Genomic DNA, 16,775 nt, shown 5'->3' with positions numbered 1-16,775 from the left:
TCTTCTGCCATTTGTTTGCTTCTAAATTGACCGTCATTTCCAAATTAGCTCATCTGTCTTGTAATGTTTTTATATATTTATTTCCTTTATCATATATTTGAATATTCTCACTTAATTATTAATATGAGTTAAATTACAGTTTTGGTTGCGTTAGATTATGCTATTTATTTATTTATTTATTTATTTATTATTACCATAAATAATCAAACCATAATTATTATTATTATTATTATTATTATTTTGTTTATTTAAATGCATTGCTAAAATTAGAATTATAAATTACTAAAAAAGATAGAATTATAATACTAAATAATTTTTTTAATATTTACCTCTAGACATTTGTTTTGTTTTTTATGGGTATGTTCTTAACTTTGGTTCATGTAGGGTTGTATGGTATTTTAGTGAATATTGTGGGTATTTAAGTCAATTATTTTCTCCTAAAATGGAAAGCAGTTAACATATCCAATTACAACAAAATATTATAAACAAATAAATAAATACAACCGCATGAAAAAAAAAACTGCATTGATAATTATCCAACAATTTCACTACCCAAAATTAAACAAACAAGCAAACAAAAACATACATGTTTTTCAAAAGATCCCTAAAAATAAAATGTACCACTTTTGAAAAAATACTAAAATAAAACTTGAAATCTAAGAATCAACTAAAACTCAACTTTGATAAGATTAGAAACCAAACAAAAAATCTTAATCAAAATCAAAATCGATTCTGTCCTTTGAATCATAGGATTCCATTTCCTGTCCAAATATAGAGATTCCTAAACTCTTATTATTATCTTTCTTCCAATTTAGACTTTATTTTTTTTTTTTTCCTCTCCCCCAACCGTAAAACTGCTGTTTTTGCTGTCTTTCTTTTTCTTCTTCTTTCCTTCCAATCTTCGGCTTCAAAATTTTATCTATTAAAAGTTTGTTGCCACTCTCAAACTTCTTTCAAACTAAGTTCTTTTTCTCTATTAAAAAAGTTTTCCAAACAATCTCGATATCTTCTCCCATAACAAAAACAACAAGAGCAGAACAAATTCTTCTTTTGTTTTGTTTTGTTTTGTTTTGTTTCTTTACCCAATAATGTCGAACTAAAAGATCTTGGTCGTCTTTGATGATGATGTCGTCCCTTTTAAATTCTTCCAATTTGGTCTTCGCCACCGTCATGGTGGTGTCCAGCACGGCCGTCATTCTCGCCTTACTCCGTCAGAACAAACCCGATCTCTCCCCTCCTCCTCCGCCGCCTCCGTCGCAACTCTCCGGTGCAACCACTTCCCGCCAATCCCAACTTCAGATCCTCCGCCCTTGTCTCTCTTCAGGTACCATTTTTTTTCATTTGTTTTATTGTGGGTTTTAGTCACATTATTGTCCATAAAAGGTTTGGTTTTTGGTTTTCAAATTAGTCAGTTGTTTTGGGAATGGCAGGTGGGAAGAAAGAAAGGAAGAAGAAGAAGAAAGTACAATTTGCTGATAGTAATAACAATGTGAAGAAGAACGAAATTAAAGAAAGAGAAAGAGAAAAAGTAATATTGATGATGACGAAGAAAAATGAGAGATTTAAATTATTGAAGAAAGTTCAATGCAGAAATAATAATAATAACAATCCAAAATCTTGGTCGTCGTCGTCGTCATCAAATCATCAAATCCCCCAAAATAGACTTCATCTCTACAATGCTATTCTAAGAGATCGTTGTGCTCATAGAATCCAATTTTCTTACTAATTTCTTTTCTTTTTTTTCCTAATTTTTCATGTAAATATTATTCCCCCCATTGGAGGATTTGTTCATTTGTAATTATTTAATGTTGTTTAATTGTTTAATGAGAATTTAATTTACAACAAAAGTTCAACTTTAACTTCCTTTTATATATTTTACCACTTAATTACCGATTCAAACCATATGGTATTAATTTATACATATGTTAATTCTCTTCTTATAAATTAATTGATTTTGAAAACGACTAAAAAAGTGATTAGTCAAATAAGAGACATCTTAAAATTTGGAACAAATGATGTTAATTAATAAGTCAAACTAATTCATGAGTTTCAACACATAAGAGATAAGAAACTTCATTGTGAGTTTATACTAATTGTATTTATTAAAAATGGGTTTTTTTCAAAAATTAAAAAAAAAAAAAGAAATATTTACTTTCCATTGAAAAAATATCACTAAAACAAAATTTATTATACTTAATTTTATAAATAGATTGTAATTTGAAAATTTTTCAATTAAAAATAGTTATAAAAGCAATAATAAACACAAATTAGTTAATTGCTTTCAAGTCAATATGATTATTTAATAACTTAATTATTTCTTACAACAATAATTATTCTATGAACATTCTTTGACAAAAAAAAATGGAGAAATTCACTTTGTTGATTCGAGATCGAATTGAATAAAGGACACTCGCACTCGTGGTGGCAAAATATAAATACTAAATTGAAACACACAACCAATTCGTGAAGGTTGACATATTTTGAAGTTCTACAAAAATTTGTTATGATGATTAATGAAAGAGAAAGAAAGAGATTCAAATTAAAGTTAAACACATATCATATACCAGATTTTATGATAGTTTTTCATCATATATACGTAATTTTTGTTTATAAAGGTAAAAAGTCTAATCTTCTTTGTTTATTCAATCACTGTCATCGAAATCAATCATCTTCTTATTTTTCTTCTTCTTTGATTGAGAAATTAACGAGTAATTTGGTTTGATCATAGGATTGAGCTTTGATTATATGATTTTGAATTTCATAAAGCAATTGTAGCATTTTTTATTTGCAACGTTACTTTGTTCTCCAACGCCACTGTTTCAAGGGAAGTACTTCGAAAAATATTTCGATTCTCTCTAGACTAGGTCGAGATTATCTTAAAGCATAAAATCGATCTCTTTTTCTTTTATTTGAAAGTCCGATTTGAAATAATAAATGATAAACGAAAATTTAGGTTTAAATATTTTGTCATATTTATAAAACCAACCAATAAACAATGCAATTTCTCTAGAATAAAGATAATAAATTCATCAAAAGTCTCAATTTTTAATTAATAAAGATTGAAGAACGAAAACAATTTTTTTTAGTTCAATGATGATAGGAATTTAATGATATATGTCAAATTTTCAGTTTTTTAAGTTCTCAAGACCAAGGGCCTTTTTGTCATTTTATAATTTGTCTCTCTAGGCTTTTTTTTTTTTTTCTTTTTTCTTTTAAATATAATTTAATTGAAAGTTGAGATTTTGAGAATATGGGTTGGCAATGCAGAGTTGATAATTTGATATATATATAATTTTTCTATAAGATATTTGATATTTAAAAATTTTGAGAATATGGATTTGTGGTTAGTTGGCTGTTGAAATTTTGCTAAATTATATAAGATTCTCTATTTCTTTTAAATAATGGTAATAATAATATACAATGACAGAAAACTAATAATATTTATTTTGTGAGTTCCACCATCATTTGAATAATAACACTATTCCAAATTTGAAAATGGTGAACAATTAATTTCATAAATGTTTGCTTTTTTATTTTTAAAGATTTTGGAATTGGAATAGGAACCCAAAGTATTCCCTTAAGAAAATTGAAAACAAATTGTAAAGAAATAAACGATGAAAAACAAAAAAACGGTTTTCAAAAACCAAAATGAGATATCAAATATGAAGTTCCTAACTCATTTTTTTTTTATCACAAACACAATCTCGTATCTATTAACCCTAAATAAAATCTCTAAAAATATAAATCACAATAATACCCTAAAACTAGTACGAGGCTCGTCGTCCTATCGAATAACGTATATATTAAATTAAAGAGATAAAACTAGGAGTGACCCACCAATTATAAGTGGGAAATAGATATGATTTGGACGGTTGAACAATGTTTTGGCAAAAGAATGATTTAATGGGTTGTCTTTCACAATTACTATGTTTTGGGCAAAACACAACCAAAAAAACACCCAATAACTTAACATTTTATTTTATTATATTAACTTCATTATCTTTTTTCTTTTTTCTTTCTTTTTTTTTTTTTTTAAAAAAAAACTTAAAATAAAGTAGACAAAATAAAATAAAAAAGATAAATCCACCTATTCAAAAATGGTGTGTCAACAATCCAATCATACTTTTATATTCTCCTTTAAACTATGCTCTTTAATCACATTAATTATTGTATTAATTCTATACCATTTGTTACAATTTCTAGTCTTGATTTAATTGGAATAGCTCGATTTTTATAACAGAAAGTATGAGACTTTTTGTCCTAGAATTTAATCAAAATACTTTACATTTATTTAAAAGGAATATTATTGTAAATTAAATGACAAATAGTTGAAAATAGATATTAAAGAAATTATGAATATATAAAGCCTTTGAGATTTAGACAGAATATTTGATTAATCATATGTTTAATTGTTAATAAATGTGTATTATGAAAACGTGGCAGCACAACAACCAATTCAAAATAAGAGAGTTTGTAAAATATATAAAATCTTGTAAAACTCATTGCAAATATAATAATATTAATAATAATAATAATAATAATAATAATGTATTATTTATTATGTATATTCTACAAATCATTGGTATATATATAATAATACTTTTATATTATTTTAAAAACTCTGTCTTTATAAATTATTTTAAAAAGCAACTATTGATTTGAGTAATTTAGTTATGCTTACAAGAACAAATCAATACTATAATCGAATCGTATGAAAAAAATATACGAACTATAATTTTGACGATTTAATATTTGTTCTTCTTCATTGTTAAACTAAATAAAATAGAATAGTAATTAGAGGAATGTAGTTTTAGAAAAATCAATAGTAAAATAAAAGAAAATAGAAGTAGATATATAAAATTTAAAAATGAAATAAAATATGTCTAGAAAAAGAAAAGGAAAGAAAGAGAAAAAGAAAAAGGAAACTGCAGAGCAGATGAGCGATCCCGGGGTTTGTAAGAATAAAAGTAAGTTTTTTCCTCTTTCTTCAACCTCTTCCCTTTCTTTATTTCACCAACTTCACCACAGAACAAACAACAACAGGAGCTTTCGATTCCTGAAGGAAGGTCGGAGAGTGATAGACACTGACAAATAATTTCAAGGGTATCTCTTCTTTTTTTGCTTTTTATCTGTTTTTCTCTATCCCCTTCTCTGCCTTTCCTTCAGATTTTTCTAATTCCCCAACTGGGTTCTTTTCAACTATCAACACCATGACTCTTTTAATTCTCAGGACCTGCTCTTTGATCTTCTTTCCTGGAATCGAATTTTCCTTGGCTTTCCTTTTCCCCTCCAAATCCTCTTCACTTGGGTGTTTTTCTTCATGGGGTAACTTCTCTAATTATCTCAAATTCATGTCTTTTTTAAGCTTGTGCGAAATTGGGAAGTTTTGGTTTCATGTTTAGATATATATACATGTTGGGAGGAATTAATATGAAATTCAGCTCTTGGGTTGTTTGCTTTTGGCTAGATCGGATGAATGCTGTGGGTTAGCTTGTTTGGCTTAATGAAAGGATTATTAAGAACTTGTTCAATCAAGCTGATTTTTCTGTTGCTGCTGCTGTTTTCAATTAATTTAAAAGCATGAGGCTTTCTCTTACTTTTTAGCTACTTTATGCTTAAAGTTAATTTAAAGTATTCTTTTGGGTATGCTTCATGTTTTGCTGACTATGTTGAAAAGCTAACAATTTAAAGCTTTTAAAAACTAGTGTTCATTTAGCGTGGTATATCTATCTTGAGTTTAGACTCGTTTCATCTTTACTCATATTGATAATTCATGTGTATAGGCTTTGTGATATTAATAATTCAGGCTTTGTGTTGTTACCTTATATATATGAGGCTTGAGTTGACTTAATGGCTAATAATGGTCAATGTGAATGATATAAGGTTTGAAGGTATTAGGTCATTAGTCAGTCAATATGTTTTTTGTTGTCTATTTGTTTATTGCGAACTTATATTTCTCTTATATAAGTCATGTCCTGACTGATCAATAAAATCAATGATAGTGAATATATTCAAGCCTTAACAACCACTTAGGATTTCATATCCTATAAGTTTCATTTTTATTTCTAATTATAAGGATCCTTACTTTCATTGATAAAAAATGGAGAGAATACAAGGGCATCCCAAAAAACAACTAATCCCATAGAAAGAGGGACTCTCACTAAAGCAAAGGAATCCAATTGATCAAAATATGACCTAAATGATAATTACAAAAAGAATATAGAACCTAGCGAGGTACTAAATACCCCTATTGGTCGGTCCCATCCTTCTAAATATCCTATTGTTTCTCTCCACCCACATCAAAGCACAAATGAAAGTGTGGCAGTATGTTTCCCCTCCAGAAAAAACTGATGGATGAGAAACGCCTTCGTATTAGGTTGTAATCCTTATGATGGGAAAAATAAAGTTATCCTACAAGATTTCTTGATAAGTGGTATCTAAATGTAGTAGGGTCAACTAGTTGTCTCATGAGGATAGCTGAGATGAAAATTAGAGCCCATGTGTTAGGCAGAGTATTGAGATTATATTGAAAATGTTACATTTTCTTTGAGCCCTTGAGATTTAAACAAGTTTAGGCTCAATGATGATTTTACAGTCATTATTATGATTATTTCTATGTGAGGCTGGTGAAAACTATTAGACCTGTGATTGATGTCTCCATTGTGCAAATATCAATAGTTATGGAATGTTGTTTATACGCTGCTACTGTAAACTTTGCCGTCTGGAAAACTAAAAAGTTCCTGATCATTCAGAATTCAGATATTCCATTGTTAATGTTTGTGTTTTATATTCTGAAAGTCCTGTCAAAAACTATTTGCAGTCTTCTCCTCCATAGCTTACATATATGGTTGGGTTGGAGCTTGAAAGGGATTGGCAGGTTAGATCAGATGTATATCTGGAGTACACCAACCCATCTAGACAAAGATTTTATAAGAATATTTCCATTTCACAGCGCAGGAACCTTGTTTGTGTGTGTGTGTTTAGTTAATTATTTCAATTAAGATGCCACATAGGTTTTCAGTGAGTATAAATCATCAGGTTTCCCATCAACCATATCATGGCATTAGTACTTAAGAAGTGATTAATTGTTTATGAGACTTAAATGTGCTATCATTTAAATTAGAGAAATACATCATCTAGTTGAATCTGATTCGGCTTTTCTAGCCCCCTCTGAAATGCAAAGACTTATCAGTGTTTAACATTGATTTATTGAAATGAGGTGCTTGCGGGTGTCTTGTGAATATTTTGAGCAGGTATTTATCAGTTATATGATCACGTTTGTTTGTAACAGAACAGTGGTTGTCTTGGATGCTACACGAAGCCGGAACTAAAAACTCATCTGAATGAACCATCAAAAGGTCAACAAATTCAATGTCATGGAGTAAGGAAACCCAGCCTATCAGAGGATTTCTGGACTACTAGTACATTTGATGTGGAGAATAGTGCAGGTCAATCACAAGGAAGTATGTCATCATTGAGTACAATCAACCATATGCACGATCCACACGGTAGCTCGGGCAATGTACCCAACCCTTCAGAGTTTCTAAATCATGGTGATTATCTCCTCCTTTCACTTCATATTTTCAGTTATTCAATTCACCATGTTCTAGATAAGAACAGTAACTTTACAAGGAAAATTAACTGTACTTTGAGACTTAAGACTGTTAAATGGATGATTTGATCAAGTCTGTCTTTATTTTGTATTTCACTGCTTTGTTCGTTAACCATAGCTTTTTACAACACGACAGTCTCCTTAATTTTTCTATGTGATTATCCCATTTCTTTGAAGATTGGCATTGGCACAAGTAACTATACTTAGATCTTCACTGTAGGTCTTCTTCTGTGGAATCAAACTAGGCAACGCTGGACAGGGAATAAACAATCCGAAAAGCGAGCACCGCAGTTTCAAGAACCCAAGTTAGAGTAAGTTGCTGACTAGTTTGCCATATTAACATAATCAAACGTCAATACTCCAGAGTAGTAATCTTTCTTGGGTTTCCTCCTGCAGTTGGAATGTAACTTATGAAAGTTTACTAGGGAGCAACAAGCCATTTCGTCAACCTATTCCACTCGGCGTAAGTTCTCAACCCGTCTAATCTCTTCCCTTTGCTGGAAACCAATCGAATCTAATCGTAAAATGATGCTCGTTAAAACATGCAGGAAATGGTAGATTTTCTTGTGGATGTATGGGAACAAGAAGGGTTGTATGATTGATTAATTTGAAGAGTACACAAGGCTTGATTTGGAAGAAGTTGAATCATAGTCTCACTGTTTTTTTTCAAACCACATTGAAATCTGCCTTGTATTTGCTGATCAAACGCATTCAAATTAACATTTTCCCTGCTGCCTGCCTATTTTTGGTGCTTGGTTTGTTTGTTTTTTGGTTTTTTGGTTTTTCCTCTTAATGCCTTTGGTTTGGTAATTACTGTAGAGTTTCATATCTTTACTCTGTTGTAGAAAATTCAGCTGTGATGGAAATTACTATTTTTGCAAATTATTTTTCTTTTCTCCAAATAATGATCAATAAATCTCAACCATAGACTTTCCCTCTGAACCAAACATAAATCGATGGATTACTTTCTATGTTCAATTACAAAATTGAGTTCTTTCTATTTTAAATTACAAATTCATTCTCTAAATTTTCTTTTTGTTTCTGTCTCAACTTTCAAAACCATAAATTTATTTTCTAACACTGCTTGGGATAATTATTTGTATTTGGTTTCTTAAAAGTCAATTTTATTAATGATACTTTCACCCTTATTTTGAACTCTTAACCAAATTCTGATGGAAAAAATATTTTTCAACAAAACTTATTTTTGCAAAAATTATGAAAAACTATTTTGAGTTACTTCAAAATACCTTTTCTAAAATTAACTTATTTTATAAATTAAATACTTGAAAATGTAATCCAAACACTTTAATGGTAAATAAATAAAAACGCAATTTTAAATTACCAAATTGTGTCTAAACTTTATATTTGAAAAGAAAAGTTTAATGAATTTATTAAACAATAAATGGTTTCATCATAATATATATACATACGTATAGCCCATAAGGGTGGGTAAAAAAAATTTACATTTAACAAAATCAATCACACCCACACAACGAACAATCATCAATGAAGTGTCCATAAGTGCTTAAATGAATACAAACCTTAAAATTTAAAGACTAAACTTGCAATAAAATTCAATACTTGATAGTATTACAATGATAGGTGAACAAAGTAAGAGTGTTGGGGTTAAGTTAATTAAAAACTTAAACAAATCACTTTAGGAAATAAAGAAAGCTGAGAAATGAGGAAGTATTTTGAGAAATGTGAATAATAAGATAAAGTTTGGAAATATGATGAAGTAATTAAAAGGACCAATATGAGAAGTGATTAGACAGAACCACAAAATTTTCCCAAATAAAGAAATCTGGAAATGAATGAGACTTATCATTGTCAGAAAGTATATATATGTATATATGATTTGGACCCACCTTAACCATACACTGTTCGACACGTGTAGGATGATTAGATTTGTTGCTTATGATTAAGTAAAATTCATACCCCAACACAACGTGTGCGGCCAACGTCTTTTCAATCATCATTCCACGGATTACAATGATCCAAATCTCAGCCCTTCATTTTCATGACCACTCTTCGTTTCTCTCCATTATTATATTTACAACTAATCTTTTAAATATTTATATTTTTCAGATGGTTAAATTTTGAAAATTTTATTATAAATGACCAAATTATTAAAAATATTTACAAAATAAATTGAAATTTCATATTATTAATATCGATACATCTTCATTAATGTTATTGATAGATACTGATGATCGGTGTTTATGATAATATAAAATTTTATTATATTTTATAAATGTTTTAATTAAATTTGCTCACAAATTCATTTGAATCCTTTTCTATATAATTTGCTCGCTCATTTATCCACTTTGAGAAGTGTTTTGATATTTCTATTACAATTAATGAAAAATTTATAGAATATAACAAAATTATCAACACAATTAAGATGGTTAAATTTTTTTTTTTTTTTTTATCTTAATTTAGTGATATTTTCACATTTTTATTGATATTACTATTATTATTTTCTTCTAACATTAAAATAATAATTGATATTACTATTATTTTCTTCTTCAAACATTAAAAAAAAAAAGGAACATTTTGATTGACCCACGCAGCCAACCAAACCAAGATTTGAGAAAGAAAATGTTATATAAATATAGAAGATATTATATTCATGATGAGATTGAGGCAATTGCATGTGTACTAAAAACACATCACAGCTACTTTATTTTATCTTGTCATTTTTTAATTTTATTAAAAGTAAAAGAAAACGAAGAAATCCATACTAAAATCGATTGATTTCTTGATAGAACTTTTTGAAAAGAAAGCTGAAAAGTGAATAAAGTTTCTTTCTTTTTTTACCTGTAAAAGGTGAAATTAAAGGGGTAAGCAATATTGCAAAAAACCAAAACAAATATAATTAAAGTTGTTTAAGTATTAAATATTATCCACTTCTCTTTTTTGGTATGTTGTGTGATAAATTATATTCAACCAAATAAGCAGCAAGTTCCAAGAACAAAAGAGAAATAGAGACTCTCTTATCACCCTTTTGCATATCTCTATTAATTGATTCACACAGAAGTTCATGCATTTTAAACAATGAATAAGGTAAACATCTTGAGAATTGAAAACTGTGTTGATTGAGTAAATTTTTTCAAAAATTTAGAGTTAATAATAGCTAAAGCGAACATAATCCACTCAAAATATGAGAGGTTTGAATCCCTCTAGAACACTTGGTAAATCTCAAAGGAAAGATGTAGACAAGTTAACTTATACATAAGAATATATTTTGCTCTATATCACATCGATTTGAATACCACTTTCAGCGTAGGTTAGCTCAAACAATGAAGTGGAATGGGATGAGAAAACAATGAGGGAACTGTAAGGGAATTGAGAACGGTGTGTGTAATTGAAAAGAAGTGAAGATGGGGTTTGCAGGTTCCCAAAAGGAAAAGTGTGGGAAAAGGTGAAAAAGGGAAAGAAAAACAGAAATAGAAGTTCAATTTGGAAAGCGTTATGTGGCAGTGTAGAACTCACTAGCTGCTGCCTGATTCAGTGCTGCTGTATGGGAGAACCCTTACCAACTTACAGATATTTTACTTCAACTTTTGTCTTCATTTTTTTTCCCTTTCATTATTTACCCTTTTCACCCAAATTATTTCTGTTTCTTTTTCCACTTCATAATCTCACTTTATTGGATGCTAATTGGGATGTTTTAGTTTTACTTTACCCACTTGGGTCCTGAGAATAGAGAAATTTTCTGATAGCATCTTTAATCATATCGCTTCTTTACAAAGCTTGTGTAGTAACAACGTCCTCGTCCAAACACTTGATCATTTGGGACACAAAGGTTTCCTAGCTAGGTGTGCCTTTCAACCGATAGAAGTCTTTTCTCATTACTCATAGTTGTCTCAACCACCATTGTTGGATGAACAAGAAGTCATAGCTCAAGAAACTAGGGAACTTTAATTTTTGTTTTATTTTTTTGGTTTCAAACATGAAGAAAGTAGGTATTGAGTGAGAGATTATAATAAAGGAGACAAGTCAGTTCAGTCATTCAGTAACAACTTAAAGTCAGAGAGTAGCACTTTCCCAAAACTAACCCAAACTAAATCAAATCCCATTTCTCTCTTTTCTTTTTTACCCTTCAGTACTCTTTCCTTTGTTTAATTTCTTCATATTTCTTCTCTCCATTTCTCCATTTTCTACTTATGTCTCTTCCACAGGAAACATCTTTCAATCTTGTCCATTGCCCTTCTTTTATTTATTTATTATTAATAATAATGATAACCCCAACATTTATTCAATTAGATATTGGATTGGATTGACTGTGAAGGTAAAAAAAAACTTCCCTTTTTCACTTACACACATCTCATGAAGATGGCTCTCCCTATTTCTCTTTCAACTTCCCTCAAATTGGCTCTCACTCTTGCTGCTTTCTTCTCATTTCTTCCTCCTACATCAGGTACTTATTTATAAATTCTTCTCAAGTCTATCATCTGACGTTTCAAACGACTAAGGGTTTAGGAAAGCGACGCACAATGGTGGAATTTGTATTTGACATATGTGTACTTTCTATGTCTTCTACTTTAGCATTTAGATAAGTGTAATGTCTAAGCTCTCTAATTTGACTGAACTACGTAACAAACCATTGGGTTTATAAAAAAAAATTGTGCCTTTTTAGTGTTTTTTTACAACTTCACAAAGCAATCTTTCAAATTAAATGGTTATTGAAATCCCATTGTTTTTGGTGAAATGAAACTTGACGATCCACTTTGTTCTTTTATGCGTACACAGTTGGGTTGGTTTTGTCTAGAAGTGGGAGATCAGAGGGAAAGGCTGATAATGATGAAATGAAATTTTTGGAAGATCAGAAAATGGTGATTGGTTCACGGCCTCCTGGATGTCAGAACAAATGCATGAATTGCAGGCCGTGCATGGCTGCGGCGGTGGTGCCGGTGCACCGGATGAAAGGGAAGGCCTTTCAATCCTTTTCTTCATCTAGAGAAGAAGAGGATAGCTATTATCTTCTCTCATGGAAATGCCAATGTGGGAATAAGATCTATCAACCCTAGCTCCATTTTCATCATTTTTTTCCCTTTCTTTTTTGAGTTATCAATCTTTGATCTCTAGATCAAGAACATGTATCTGAATTATTACAGCTTCAACTATGCTTAGATGATTGCTATTAAAATTGTTTATTTTTGGCAATCGAAAAGTTTATGTTGAACATGTGTGAAAATGTATTACAAATATGTATATTTCCATTTCAATTATTTCTCTTCTTTTGTGTTTGATAAGATACAAATTATTATATTAAAGGTTGATCTATAACCAAACTCATAATCTAACTTCTAATTTAGTTCATTTTAAGTGTTTTTATTTTCTTTTAAAACTACACGAACGAATAATCAAACCTTTGACTTTGAAGTTGATAGTACATTCTCACTATGAATTATATATGTTTGTTTTGATTAACTTTTATGTGTTATATAGCTTCCTCATAAGATAACATGTTCAGACTTAATGATTAAGGCTACGTTTACCAAATCGTAATAAATAATATTAATTTAATAGGATAATAAATTTCATTAAAGAATTAATGGTAACGAGCTTGAATCGTAAAAATAATTAAATTGTTTTTTTTATCATGAATGCTTACAATTATGAATTTGTAAGATTTACGGTTATTGGTAACATTATATATAACTTTGAATTTATAATTTTTTAAAAGTGCAATAAAAGACGGAGGACATATTTAGTTTTTTAAAAAGAAGATAACATCCTTATAATTAATAATTTCAGATATTTTTAAATATAGTAAAATAAACTAAAATATTTATCATGGTAATATGAAATTTTGCTATATTTTATAAATAATTTGTCAAATTTACTATTTTTTATCATTTTTTAATGACTAATAATTGAGCGATAACGAAAAATTTAAAATAAATAATTTATAGACTCCTAAATGTAGATTTTTTTTTTATATATATAATTTGTATTATGAGTAATTTCTATATTTTCAACGTCATTTTTAAAATATTAAATTGGCAATATTAAGATAAATTTGGGCCGATTTGACCCATAAAAATCACAAACTTGGGCCGGCCCATATGGCCGAAGCCCGTAATGTAAAGGAATAACTAACAAGTGAACAGAAAATTGAATCGTTGTTGCTCTCTTTCTCCTCTCTCAATGGCATCGACCTCTCTCCACCGTTCTTCACACTCCGTTGCCGCCTCTTCAATCGCCCTTCCTCTCTGTTCAACCTTTCATTTCCGGTCGAAAATTTGCTTCTCTCCACCTCGTCGCCGCCTTTCACCTCTTTTCTTCTCCTCCAATTCTTATGCTAAATCCGTCGTTTGCAGTGCAGCAGTACGGCCACCGCCGGACTCCGATCCGCCACCCGAGGAGGATCCGGTTCGTTTAACAGGTTACTATTATTTGCTGATGGTGTGTCCATTTAGTTCACTTAATTGACTGAATTGTTCGTGATAAGGCCTAAAATTTTTAGTGCGTAGAGCTTGGTCGTGTGTTTGGTTATTTCTGGTTCGTTTTTGTACCATATGCGGAGAAGGCTACGTTATCTTTACTTGTATGGAATGGCTTTGATAATCGAAAATGAAAATTATTAGCTCCTGAATTTTGCTCGGCGTCTGCTATTGGTGGTTCGCAGCTACAATTAGTAACAGTATTATTTATATTTGAGTTTCTGGTTGTTTAGACGCTAATCATCCATAAATAATATTTTTCCTGTTTTTAGTCATCCGGAAATTTACTAGGTCTCCGGATGCATATGTGCTTTAGCCATAGTATTAGCTTCTTATGAGTTATTTTGGAAGTTTGTTAAGTAGGAAATTTTGCTCAACACGTTTTAAATACGTAAAAGTCATACCACAAATATTCATTTTGGTTCATGATGCTTCACATATGGATTCTTAATATGAAATAGGATGGAAATGACTTTTTGGTGATTATCCAGGTCTTCTACCTTAAACTGGTGCTCTTTCTAAACTTCTTTTCTGTGAATATATTTCGTTGAATAACCAATTTAAGTGCTTTCTGTAATTTTCTTGCAATCCTCGGAGATTGCTTATCTTCATATTTTCTACTAATCTCTTAAATCTTAATAATGAAATTGTGTTTTTCTTTAATAAAAAGGAATGTAGAGACAGAGAAAGTGAAGAGTCTTTCATTGGTTATCATGTTTTTAGAGAGAGAGAATCATTTTAGGGTGAATATGTGATAAAGTAGATAAGATGATTTTTGACTGTCCGTTTAATAGAGAAGAATCACTTTCTTTCTTAATAAAAACAGAGAGACAGAAAGTGAAAGTCACAAGGTGTCGTTTCTTTTAGAGAGAATCATTTTAGGGTGAACATGTTGATCAAAGTAGATGGTGGTTGTTGACCATCGGTTTAATAAAAAGGAGTCATTCTTTCGCATTTAATAAAACAGAAAGACAAAGTAATTGAAGCGAGAGCTTTTTGTAAGTTATCATATTTTAAAAGAGAATCATTTTAGAGTGAATGTGTTGTACAAAATAGATAAGGTGATTGTTGACTGTTGGTTCAATATAAAAGAATCGTTTCTTTTCTCATACCATGAAAACGAAGACACAAAGTAAAAGTCTTCCATAAGTTGTCATTTTCTTTAGACAGATTTATTTTAGGGTTATGTCGATCAAACTTCATGGTAGATAAGATGATTGTAGACCGTTTGTTTAGTAAAGAAATAATAGTTTCTTTCTTATTTAATTAATAAAAATGGAGAGATAAGGAAACTGACGGGAAAGCCTTTCATAAGTTGTCAATTTTTTAGAGAGAGTCATTTTAGGGTATGTTCATCGGAATATACAAGAAGATTATTAGACTGAAACTGTTGGTAAAACTAAGGAATTCTACCAAGTTATTATATACTTTTAATGATTGAAATTAATACTATTTTTCCTGCTTGATAGTTCTTGTTCCCTCACTTCTCTCAATATCATTATTTGAGCAGGTTTACCGGCAATTTTTTCAAAATTTCGGGACAGAGTACAAATTTTCCTTGCTGTGTTATTCTGGATGTCCCTCTTCTTCTGGACTTCTGCATTAGATGGGAAAAACAGGCCGAATAAAGGCTCTCGATTTAGACGATAGTTTCAAAAACAAGCATTCTTTTGTAAAGGATTGTAGGTTTAGTATAAATAGTGCTAGGCTACTTGATTATACTTGAGATATAATTCAGCCTTTGACGAGGTAGATAAAGCTTGCTCCATAATGTTGATACCCTCCGCTGTATATTGGTGTAGCCGCAAAGGAGATAAGGAAAGGCTATGAAACAAATTAAAGCAAAACTGTCATGGAAAGTCGTATTTAGTATTGTATTATATTGTTATCAAGTGTGTTGTATATTTCTTGAACCCCCCCTCCCACCTCCCATACTCTGTTGTAAGGGACTAATCTTGTTATTGTCCTTGGACCTGCAGGGATCAGGCTAATCTTCTCTGTGTGGTTGCAGTTTTAATGGATGTCTCTTGAGGGACAACTGACGAGTCTTTTCTCTTTTCTATAGATTGGTATTGGGTTTCATTGACAGGAATTTGGTTGATGGATGTATTAGAATTGTGTACAGGGAAGTTGGAGCATGAGAATTGATGGGAGGAAGGAATGATCGGTTGGTTCGATATTAGAAATGATTGCCACTATGTGTTTGACACGTTGCTAATAGTTCAACGTTTTAATTGGTCACGTTGTAATGTGATGGTGTTATGAAAAGATGAAAAAGATGGTTGGAGGATAAAGAGAAGTGATTTCTTATTATTGGATCATTACAATTCATCCCCATATGTTTTTCTAAAATCCTTTTGTTTTATTTTATTTTATTATAGTGGGACAGGGAAGCTCATCATCACTCTAAAAGCTTTCTTTTTTTTTTTTTTTGGGTCTATTGTTCATGTTATAGTTTAAACGTTTTATAAAGTTACCCAAATTGGTTTGTATTGTAATATTCTGTTGTTTTTTGGGTTTCATTGTAATCATTCTTTTAATTTGAGGTATGGTTTGTTCATTCGGTAATATTTTTTATGTTTTCTTTTTAAATTAAATATCTGAATTTACGCAGAAAAAATTGTCTTTCTCGACATTTTTTCTTTAGATTTAGATAATGGTAATTGAATGTTTGAGGATTGAGGAGGTAATTACAACAATCCTTGTAGTTT

General features: G+C 30.1%; 3 protein-coding genes across 5 annotated transcripts; all 3 read left to right on the top strand.

Annotated features, from left to right (window-relative positions):
• Positions 1–4,898: 4,898 nt before the first annotated feature.
• On the top strand, positions 4,899–8,494 carry LOC103499796 (uncharacterized). 3 transcript variants are annotated; one of them, XM_008462890.3, is made up of 7 exons: positions 4,927–5,103; positions 5,231–5,325; positions 6,821–6,877; positions 7,297–7,553; positions 7,833–7,923; positions 8,009–8,075; positions 8,161–8,494. In XM_008462890.3, exons 2-7 carry the CDS (start codon positions 5,321–5,323, stop codon positions 8,212–8,214), a joined length of 531 nt encoding a protein of 176 aa, XP_008461112.1. In that variant the 5' UTR covers positions 4,927–5,103; positions 5,231–5,320; the 3' UTR covers positions 8,215–8,494. The 3 variants fall into 3 exon arrangements, with proteins under 3 accessions (XP_008461114.1, XP_008461112.1, XP_008461113.1); XM_008462891.3 differs by having other exon boundaries at positions 7,292–7,553; XM_008462892.3 differs by lacking the exon at positions 6,821–6,877 and having other exon boundaries at positions 4,899–5,103.
• Positions 8,495–10,986: 2,492 nt separating this feature from the next.
• On the top strand, positions 10,987–12,907 carry LOC103499797 (EPIDERMAL PATTERNING FACTOR-like protein 4). The gene is made up of 2 exons (XM_008462893.3): positions 10,987–12,035; positions 12,368–12,907. Exons 1-2 carry the CDS (start codon positions 11,945–11,947, stop codon positions 12,643–12,645), a joined length of 369 nt encoding a protein of 122 aa, XP_008461115.1. The 5' UTR covers positions 10,987–11,944; the 3' UTR covers positions 12,646–12,907.
• An 822-nt stretch (positions 12,908–13,729) lies between these two features.
• On the top strand, positions 13,730–16,385 carry LOC103499798 (uncharacterized). The gene is made up of 2 exons (XM_008462894.3): positions 13,730–14,006; positions 15,575–16,385. Exons 1-2 carry the CDS (start codon positions 13,769–13,771, stop codon positions 15,712–15,714), a joined length of 378 nt encoding a protein of 125 aa, XP_008461116.1. The 5' UTR covers positions 13,730–13,768; the 3' UTR covers positions 15,715–16,385.
• Positions 16,386–16,775: the final 390 nt, after the last annotated feature.

This window comes from Cucumis melo, chromosome 1 (assembly GCF_025177605.1).
Source record: "Cucumis melo cultivar AY chromosome 1, USDA_Cmelo_AY_1.0, whole genome shotgun sequence".
NCBI lineage: Eukaryota > Viridiplantae > Streptophyta > Magnoliopsida > Cucurbitales > Cucurbitaceae > Cucumis > Cucumis melo.
Note: the sequence above shows the minus strand (reverse complement) of the source record. Positions and strands in the feature narration are given on the sequence as shown.

What these genes read in the sequence shown, in the direction of transcription:
- LOC103499798 (XM_008462894.3), top strand. Translation starts at nt 13,769, where the DNA reads ATGGCATCGACCTCTCTCCACCGTTCTTCACACTCCGTTGCCGCCTCT. An exon ending in GGATCCGGTTCGTTTAACAG is followed by an intron (nt 14,007 to 15,574) that starts GTTACTATTATT and finishes TTATTTGAGCAG; the next exon opens with GTTTACCGGCAATTTTTTCA.
- LOC103499797 (XM_008462893.3), top strand. Translation starts at nt 11,945, where the DNA reads ATGAAGATGGCTCTCCCTATTTCTCTTTCAACTTCCCTCAAATTGGCT. An exon ending in ATTTCTTCCTCCTACATCAG is followed by an intron (nt 12,036 to 12,367) that starts GTACTTATTTAT and finishes ATGCGTACACAG; the next exon opens with TTGGGTTGGTTTTGTCTAGA.
- LOC103499796 (XM_008462890.3), top strand. An exon ending in TTCAGAGTTTCTAAATCATG is followed by an intron (nt 7,554 to 7,832) that starts GTGATTATCTCC and finishes TCTTCACTGTAG; the next exon opens with GTCTTCTTCTGTGGAATCAA. An exon ending in TTTCAAGAACCCAAGTTAGA is followed by an intron (nt 7,924 to 8,008) that starts GTAAGTTGCTGA and finishes TTCCTCCTGCAG; the next exon opens with TTGGAATGTAACTTATGAAA.